Source organism: Protopterus annectens, chromosome 4.part1 (assembly GCF_019279795.1).
Source record: "Protopterus annectens isolate FY-2018-M chromosome 4.part1, PAN1.0, whole genome shotgun sequence".
Lineage (NCBI taxonomy): Eukaryota > Metazoa > Chordata > Ceratodontiformes > Protopteridae > Protopterus > Protopterus annectens.
Genome location: NC_056734.1, coordinates 742,880,470 through 742,890,452, shown reverse-complemented (window position 1 = coordinate 742,890,452; position 9,983 = coordinate 742,880,470). Strand labels below are relative to the sequence as shown.

The following is a 9,983-nucleotide window of genomic DNA, read 5'->3' as shown; positions in this document are numbered from 1 at the left end:
TTCCAGTGTATCCTATTTTAAGTAGGGCTAACAGATATCTTTTATAAAATAACAAATTAATTTAATGGGATAGAAATGTTTTCAAGAATTTGAAGACAAGTAAATTATATATAGCATATGGTATAAAACCAGGGGATCCAAATGTTTTATCTGGATATACATTATGGAAATACCACATATTACACAGGTACTAAGTTTAAAAAAAAAGGTTGCCATCATTGACTAATTACCAAGTACTTACTCCATGCCAAATTCCCAAAACAAGTGCTCTTTTTGGAAGAGCCCTATGCCCAGTTTAAAAATGAGAATCAGTCTTTCAACACCAGAACACTTTGGTTCATAGATAAGCCTAGCCATGCACCCCAAATCTCTAACAAGTTCTGGTACCCTTCATAAGTGTAAACAGAGCCTTGTGAGATGACACATTTGCAAGCAGGGGCCTGGGAGATGAACCATTTACAAGCTGCCTCTGTCCCTTAAAAATATGGGTGTCAAACCAGGCAGGAATTTCCAGTTCCCCATCCAATTGTCTAAGTTATACCTAAAATGGGTTTGGGAGGGTCTCTGTTTAACATGGATGGGGTGTCTACTCCAGAGAAGGGGTAGTTTCTTGGTTATATACCTGCCTCTCCAGCAGGTCCTATGTGCATGCTATGCAAGGTTTAAGTCTTTAGAATGGGTATTTCTTATGCAGGAGGTCCATAAGGGTGGAGATTAACAATGCCTCTTATGCTAGGCACTGATATCCAATTCAACAGCCTGTAGGAGACAAATACAAGGATAGAGCCTTGAGGTGGCCCACATAGGAGATGTTACTTATGGCCTGTATTCTTTCAGTGAGGAACCTCTGTGGACATTCCAGTTGTTGGATATGCCTAGTTAGGTACATACCAAAGGGAGCATTGTACTCAATGATAAGTCTGGTGAATGCAGAATATAGTGCAACAATGACCTCCTTAGACCTAAATGCCACACCTTTGTTTATAAGTTGAACAACATAGAAAGATGTCCTTACTACTATAGACATGTAATGGTCAAAGGCTAGATTACTGTCTACACGTGTCCCTAAGTTCCTGACTGATATGTGCTATAGGGGACTTCCAAACATTCAGTACCCTGATATTGCAAGGTATTATGTATGGTGTAACCAATCTCCAGATAGGATGTATTACTCTGGGGTGGACATGTAATTAAGGTTTCAGGTAATGATGCAGTGTGGCACAGGATAAGATCCCTGATCATTTTTGAATCTGGCCTATAATCTAGCAAGTTTTCATTTTACTAAATAAGTAAACTATTGAAATTCACTTCATTAAAGTTCATAAATGTTAACCATGTTTTTAAACGTTTGCTTTGCTTCTGTGCTGCAGGAAGTAGGAATAAAAGAAAACTGTAATTAAAAAAATCTGCTTTCTCTAACAGTGTGTAACATTACATTTAGTATATTTTGAGATTAAAGTGGTGGAGGCAGACCCCAATATTGTAGCAATGCAGAGAATGCAAACCCTCAAGTACAAAAAACTCAACTGTCTCTACCAGAAATTAGTTCTTTTTGACCCTTTCAGCCAGTGTTGGAGCAGATAATTCCTGGCACATACTAGTGGTTTCAACACATTTTAATACAATATAACTTAGAATTATAAAACACAGACACACTAGTACTGCAGAGAAATGTATAAATATACATTTACATGCACTACATATTTCTGTTTCTTGATACATTTCTTTCTTAGTGTATTACATTTTTAACAATATTACTCTGTAACTCCTGTTTTATATTTATTTCACCCAATTCCACAATGTAGAACAAATCAGCTACACTTGATTCCTAAATGTTTATTAGGAATACAGACAGTATTCAGGTTAGAGGGTAAAAAGTAGCAGTCAGTGTAGTGGAATAACATAATCATTACAAACACTTAAAATCATGCTGCTGTTTAATTGATTTTCATTATTTTGAACTTATTATTTTCATATTTAACTGCTGCCTGTTCTTACAACAGTACATTGTTTTGCAAATAAAACCTTAGTCCTCTATCACGTTGCTTTACTTTTTGTGTACAACCCCCCACCCCCACCCCACCCCCACTTCTGCATCTAGATTCATTATTAGACTTTTGAACAAGATCAGAAAAAGAAACAAACGAATGCTTGCCCAAAACCTAGCTCGCCTTCCTGGGCAATGGACATTGTCATGGTCTGAATCATTCCACTCAACCCAACCATCAACAATCTACCAGTTTCACTTACAGTGCTGGTTGTAAAACTGGGATAGTGGTGACAGAAATAAGGTAGAATAAATGAATTAGTTTTAGAGAAAGGCTACATATAATGGAAAGATTTAGATGTCCTAAAAAAAAAAAAAAAGTAAGATAAATTATTTCATGAAAACACTACAGCATGGTTAAATAAGATTTCAAAGAAACTAACAAAAAATATTGTATGGACATTTTCCATTTAAGGTTGCCAATGTTAACATGTACTCAGGCTTTGTATGATCTGGCTTGCTGGAATATCATTTGCTTACATTGTCATATGTACAGACAAAATTGGTTGAATGCCCTGCTTAAGCACATCCCTGAGACTGTAAAAGCAACATGATGAAAGTTAAAGTGATATTTGGAATTTGAGCCTATACTTTGATACAAATGCAATAGACATGTTTTCATGTTTATGCTTAGTAATTTCTCCATTTTGCGATATTCCTTTTAAGGACATAACTGGTATTTCATGGGAAACCTGCTTTAAGGAGCTTGTCTCCAAATTCATGCCATACCATCAAAATCAGTAAGGTAGAAAGTGTGGTTGGGTATGTCCCAGTATGGGTAATGCTGAAGCTTCAAATCATTGTCTTTCTGTCTTTCTGGAAGTAAGACTGCAGTGTCTTTTTAGAAGTGGAAATGTCAGCTGCTTGAAGATTTGCACTTGGCAGAAACATCTTTGCCTGAATAAAGTTTTTGCCCTTGCTCTAAGGTGCAGCATCTTCAGAGGTCATTATCTTATTTTCGGGTACATATAGTTGAGGTGTCAGCATTGTGGTATGTACAGACTTGCCTCCCTGCAGAAAAAAGTCTTTGTTTCAAACTGCCAGTTCCACTACTTTTGTGCAGCATGATTTTTGAGGAAAATGTTTTCATCCGACTGCCTTGTAGACTAAGAAGTGTATTTTCTCTATAGCAAAGCTGCCCTTCATGCAGGGATTTCTTCTTCACTTTAGTCTGTAGTTGCAAGAAAAAGATTGTGGTTATAACCTACCAGTAGCATACACGTTTCAACCTATAATCATAGAACATGCACTTTTAAAATACAAATATGTGTTTTTTGTCTTTCTAAAAATCATTGAAGAAAAAAGAAAACTTACTTTAACAGGTAACTTCTCCATGCTGTTCCGTCCCTAACAACTTTTGTCCCAAATGATCAACACACCAACAGAACCCAGTACTACCATGGCACTGCTTGGGAAGATAAGCACCTTCTTCATCACATTGTGGAATGAAGGCTCCTGGCATCGGGGTTATACTTGCTGCTTCCTTCTGGCACTTTGTCTGAGCGTGCTCTGTTAAGAAAATGCGAGCATATTTCAACCCGTTACTCAGAAGTAAAAATATGATTTTTCCAAACCTTAGTTCAAAAGTCTATAAACAAAAGTGGTGCAGTTATTCAAATATTATATCATATGACTTATCTGTAATATATTATAAGTTTCTCATCACATGTATGTGGCTAAATTTATCTATTTCGTCTGTTCATGTATATATTTTTACACATGAATTTATAACAAAATGCAATTCTCAAGTAGATAGTATGAATACTACTTCAGGTCTCCCCAGAGAAGAGGACATTGGTCTAGTGACCAACCTGGTCAATGAAGTGTAATTAAATAAATAAAGAAATAGAATATAAATTAAAAAAAAAATCATTGTCCTGTATTTTCATTTTAGCTTAAATCTCAAAGAAAATCCCAGATTCTTTCCATTTTGACTTTAGTTACTGAATCTACAGTTTTAATCACATTCTAAATTTATGGTCAACTTTTTTTTGCGAGGGTATCTTACTTTTTAAACTCACTTTGACACTTAAATTGTTATTCTTAAATAAAATGAAATGTAAACATTAGTTTTGAATTGGTGTTACTTGGTTAGTTGTCATGTAATCATGTTCATGTATGCTTCAAAATACAGTTAAGATCAGTTGCAGAATAATATACATTAGTCTTTCAGAAAATATTTGGTTAATATACTGTCTGACTGATAACACAAAGAATATCAGAATAGCTGGGGGTGTGCTCAGGATTGTCCACAGAGATGGACACTTACTAACATATACCAGTCCTCACAGAACTTCTATAATGCTCATACCCTATTTTATTTATTTTTTTACAGTACATTATGTAGTATTCTTTATTATAGTCATTTTAGAATCTCAGTGTACTACATGCTGTCAGAAATAGCAATTTGAGCAGTTGGATTTTACACTGAACCCACATGACTGTGCCAGGGCTGGTATGATGGTAGATGAGACAGTGGGCTGTGTGACCTCATTTGCTGAAGTAAAGGCAGCCTTGATAAACATAATATCACTCATACAGACAGTGTTAAATATACTGCCCAACTAAAAGAAGTTAGCAGTAAGCACAAGGCTGCTGTGATGAAACTTTTAGAGCAGTTGAGGAGCCAGCAGCAAGAACTGGAGAGACACCCTGACTTAAATTCATCACATACTATTCCAGTTTCATCACTGGAAACATGATGTTACTAACTTGAGCTTAATTTAGACAATTTGGAAAATAGAACCAAGCAGACCAATGTGCATGTCATTGGTCTTCAAGAAGATAAGGAATGGGGATCTGTTGTTTACTTTAAAAGAAGTGACTTAGTAAATACTTGAAAACTGAAGCAGCCCTGGTTATTGAATGAGCAAACAGAATTGCAAATATGCTTAAATCCTTTGTTCTTTCCAGATACCTCATAATATAATTTTTAGACTATACTGAAAGGGAAATGATTTCAAGTAGGGGAAGAGAACTGGGAGGGAAATTTCTTATTGCAGGCTCTGTTGTAAGGCTGGACCCAGTTTACAGTAATGCTTTGTTTGTGAAACAGAAAACTATGGTGCCTGTTATTCGTAAGTTAAAAGAGGTGGGATGCTCTTACCAATTATGTGTTCCAACTACTTTACTGGTGTCAGATCCTGGCCAATAAACACCATTTAGCAACGTAGAGGACACTAATGCTTTTGCTGACTCCCTATCAGCACAGCACAAGACTTCCCTGTCATGGACTGAAATTGTGTGGCATAGATGTTTCCCAAGGAAAAAGAGATAAGAGAAGTTGAGAGAGAGGAAATCCATCCTCACTATCTAAATCACCTGCAGGGAAAATACCTAAACCACAAGCTTTTCAACAGCCAGCTGATTCTTCACTTTCATCCAGGAATCCTGGACATCATACTCATGGCCCCCCCCCCCCCCCATCTCTCCTGGCAACAGGTTTTTCTTTCTGCAGAAATTACCAAGGTAAGAAGAGGAGGATATGTATTTTATTATGCTAGATCTAATGCCAGAGAACCATGAAGAACTGGAATAATACAGCCATGAGGACATTTCAAACAAAATAAGTTTGGATATAGTAGTATGGGATAAATCTTGACATTTTCTTGGACTACTAATAAGTATGGGATATATTATCAGAATGTCTTTGTTTGTTTATTTTGGATAAAAGGCATGCACTTCAAACTGAGGTTGGATTACTCTAGGAAGGGTGAGGGAAGAGTTTTCTTTCCATCACTTTTGGGATCACAGCCAAGACGGCATCATTTTGTTTGGTCATATTATTTCGTCTTGGCTCATGTTAACTTAATTAATTGCTGAGAAGGAATTTTTCTCTTATTGCATAAAGAAGTGGATTTTTGCATATGAGTCATGATTTGACTATGGTTGACATTTCTATTTCACAGGATGGGATACAATATCAAATGATGCCATGGTCATAGCCATTGTCATATTTAAGGTACATCCCAAAGTTACTATATTTTCCTGGAATGTTCAGGCATGTGTACCTGGCCCAAGGTAAATGCATGCCTCTCCTTTATAAAAAAAGCTTAACACTACCAAAGTACTATTGCAAGGTTACATGTATATTTTTCTTTTTGTTACAGATTTGAGTCAATAGAGGGATCTAGATTAGAAGAAATGAGAAATGAGAAAAAAGTAATGCCATAGATATACAATTTAATTCTAAGTACAAGGCCTTTAACTCTGTTCTGTCTGGTTAACACCTTTGGTTATGGCTGGTAATGATTTGCTTGATAAACCTCCATGCCCAGTTAATGAAGCAACAAAGAAATAAATTGCTAACAGCGTGCATTACTGAAGAGGGTCATAAGATACAGGGGACATGATAAATCCCAAATCTCTGCATGATAAATCCCAGAGCTCTGTATGTACAACTCAGATGGACTGAAGCAGAACTTTATCTTCACATTTCAGTTCTCCTCCTTGTTTAGTGCCTGACATCTCTCCATGCCTGCTCACACACCAACAAAGCCCAGTGCTGCCATGACACTGTTTTGGCTGATAATCCCCCTTCTCATCACACTGAGGAATGTAAGCTCCAGGCATTGGTTTCACTCTTGCTGCCTCTCTCTGGCACTTTGTCTGAACATCATGTGCTGTGAAATATGATGTAAATGTTTCAGTTTAGAAAAGTCACAAGTGTTTTAAAAATAAAATAAAGTAATGACATTATTCACGTATTTTGTAAAACAATGACTGAACACACTAATTCCAAAAACAAATGGATTTTTATGTTATTTAAAGGTTAAGGTAAGAATGTATTTTGAGGGTCTGTGCACATGAAACATTAGTTAGTAAATCGTTTCTTTATAAAGAAATGAGAAAATAGCCCCTGAGTTCTAATAAAAATGTCTGTAGACTATCATTCTTTATTGTTTCTTCTAGTCTAATTTATTGCCTGCTTCTCAGGGTGCAGGGATGAGCATTTTGGAAAAGTAATTATGTAGTCCTAAGGAGTGAATGCTTCATTTAAATATGTGCATTTTGAAATAAATTGTGTCAAATTAAGTTATTTTAAGCAATGGGTTATGCAGAAGGAAAGTCGAGAAAAAAAGAAAACTGAAATTGAAAATGGAAGAGAGTGGGAGAGAATTGTATAATAATTGTGTACAGCATATGTATGAGTGTAATTATTTACAATATTTAGGGTTTTATTTTTAATTTAATATGAATATTCTATCAAATTATTTTATAGAGTGTTAACCCACTATCACTTTGAATGAGTGAAACTATTTGATAGGTTTTACACAGAATGGACAAGATGCATCAGTGTTTAAATATGAGGGTGAGGGAGACAAATACAATACATTTTACTGTGGTTTCACACATTGCTTTGGCAGAAGGGCCGGTTAACTGATCATACTGCCTTCTGAATGGAAAAAAGAGACTGAAAGGAGGATTGTGGTCCTTTTGGAAAAAGTGTCATGTTAAATAAGGAATGGGCTCAGAACTAATGCACACAAATGATAAAGCAACCAAAGCTCTTAAATACATTTTTATTTAATTTTTGTTTCTAATCAAGAAGATGTTAATTTTATATAGTGTATTGCAAATAATTATGTCAGTGTGATGACTACCATCTATTATATTATATTTATTTAATACAGCTAAGGGTGTTCCAGAGATATATATATTGATTTAATTGCTATTATTAGTATAGTTATTAGCCTATCTGATTTTACAATTAAAACATATATAGGAAGCAGATTATGAAACGACTTCTCAAAAAGTCTTGATAAAATGTGAAAGACCATCCCAAATAGTTTATATTTAATAATGTATTCATAGTAATGTTCCTCAAGCAGAGATAGGCCTCTGCAATCTGGTATTAACTAACATGTAAAGAACTGAATATTCTTCCACATTCAAACTGCACAAATGTGAAGAGTTGAATGCCTGTGATCTACTGACTGCATTTAAGTAAAACAATTAGCCATCAGTGCAACTGTTTTGTTATATGCACCCAAGATTTTTCCCAAGAAGCTTTTAGCTACACTTATAACTAATAATACTACAGTGGCTGTGCATGTCTGCATATATGTCACTTCAAGTGAGTGTGTAAGTGTATGTATGTGTGTGTGTGTGTGTGTGTGTGTGTGTGTGTGTGTGTGTGTGTGTGTGTGTGTGTGTGTGTGTGTGTGTGTGTATGTGCATGTGTCTTTGTGAGTCTGCATGTGTATCTATGCATGTGTTTGTTTGAGTCTCTGCATATGTGTGTGTGTGTGTGTGTTTGTGCACAAGCGTGCATACACACACACACACACACACACACACATGAGTAAGTGTGTGCGTGTCTTTTTGTGTAAAGGTGATGGTGTGTTTATGGCTTTCCGTGTATGTGTGCATGCACATGATTGAGTGCAGTTATGCATGTATGTATGTGTGCACAAGTGAATATGTGCATATGTGCATGGGTTCATGTGTGTGTGTGTGTGTGTGTGTGTGTGTGTGTGTGTGTGTGTGTGTGTGTGTGTGTGTGTGTGTGTGTGTGTGTGTGTGTGTGTGTGTGTGTGAACTTGTGAGTATGTGTGTGTTTGCGTGTGTCCGTCTGTCTGTGACAGAGTGAGACATCACTATACATCTCATTGCCATACATGATTGTCCCCAGCTTCATGAAGCCTTATTTTAAAACTGTTTCTCTCATTTTTATTCATGTATTTACACCATAAATATAAATAACAGTCTGTCTTTAACTAAGCCCTGCTAAAAGGCAGAAGGTACTGCACCATTAATATGTGGAAATTATACTAAGACTGCCAGATGTTCAACATATGGTGAAACCCAAAAGTTCTTTCTCCAAGTAGAAAGAGAGCAGAAAACTAAACAACAATAAAATACAAAAGACCACATAAAACTGAATAATTATACAATGGATCATCTACATACTTCTTATCCATGAATACTACCAAGACTGTTTACTGCATTAGGTACATTTAATAATATTTTTTTCTTACCATCACACTTTGGTGTTCCACGTATCTCAGTTCCAGGGATTTTTGTGCCATTCTGTGTCACACACCAGCAGTACCCTGTGCTACTGTGGCACTGTATTGGTTCATAGTGTCCATGTTCATTGCATTGTGGTTTGTATACACCCAAAAGTCCAACTTGTATTCTTTCTGCTTCTTTTTCACACTTTGTGATATTGCCAACTCCTTTCAATGCAAAGAGGCAAATAATGAATTATTGCAATCCAAAGTGAACATGTTAAGAGACTAATTTTGATATTGTGCTCTTTATAAAATTAGAAATCCCTGCAGCTTAATTAAAATATATTCTACAGCCTCAAGTCTAGGCAGCATCTGTCATTATCCCATTATTTTCTTTGTGCTGGTTGCTGTACACAGGCAAGTCCAATGGAAATGCAGTAAAATAGGAATGAACAATGAATACAGAAGTTTCACTTTTCGTGCATGCGAAAACATTTCTGCTGTGGTGCAGGCCAATATTTTTCTACTATAGACTATGAAAATGTTAAAATGTGGAGCTACTGCAAAGTTAGCCAGTAAACTATTAAGTTTTCTGCAGTAAGCTCTCTGTACCAACCAGTGTGTGTGTGTGTGTGTGTGTGTGTGTGTGTGTGTGTGTGTGTGTGTGTGTGTGTGTGTGTGTGTGTGTGTGTGTGTGTTTAGGGGGTGTGATTGACTGGATGAGCATGAGAGTTGATGTGTGCATTTATGTGGTATATTTTCTCATAACCATCAAACCACAGTTCAAGTAAAATACATTAGTTCAATTCACATAGCTATACAAATTATACAAAGCTCCAGAAATTATGAGTAAACAGTGGTATCTCTTTTTGCAAGATACCCTTATTTTTCAGTTGCATCCTGCAAAAACAAAAATAAAAAAGGCAAATGTCCTTTCATTTGAAACAAAAAATATTTTAATTTACATTCACTTATCATTT

The 9,983-nt window shown here is 36.0% G+C and overlaps 1 protein-coding gene across 1 annotated transcript in view; it reads right to left on the bottom strand.

Moving 5' to 3' along the window:
- Nucleotides 1–1,821: 1,821 nt before the first annotated feature.
- LOC122801281 (thyroglobulin-like) overlaps nt 1,822–9,983 on the bottom strand; it is a 97,580-nt gene continuing 89,418 nt past the window's right edge. The window contains exons 7-9 of the mRNA XM_044070828.1: nt 9,028–9,228; nt 3,362–3,556; nt 1,822–3,218 (exon numbers count right to left, since the gene is read on the bottom strand). Coding sequence (XP_043926763.1) covers nt 3,363–3,556; nt 9,028–9,228 — 395 coding nt within the window. The 3' untranslated portion in view covers nt 1,822–3,218; nt 3,362. The remainder of the gene's footprint in view (nt 3,219–3,361; nt 3,557–9,027; nt 9,229–9,983) is intronic.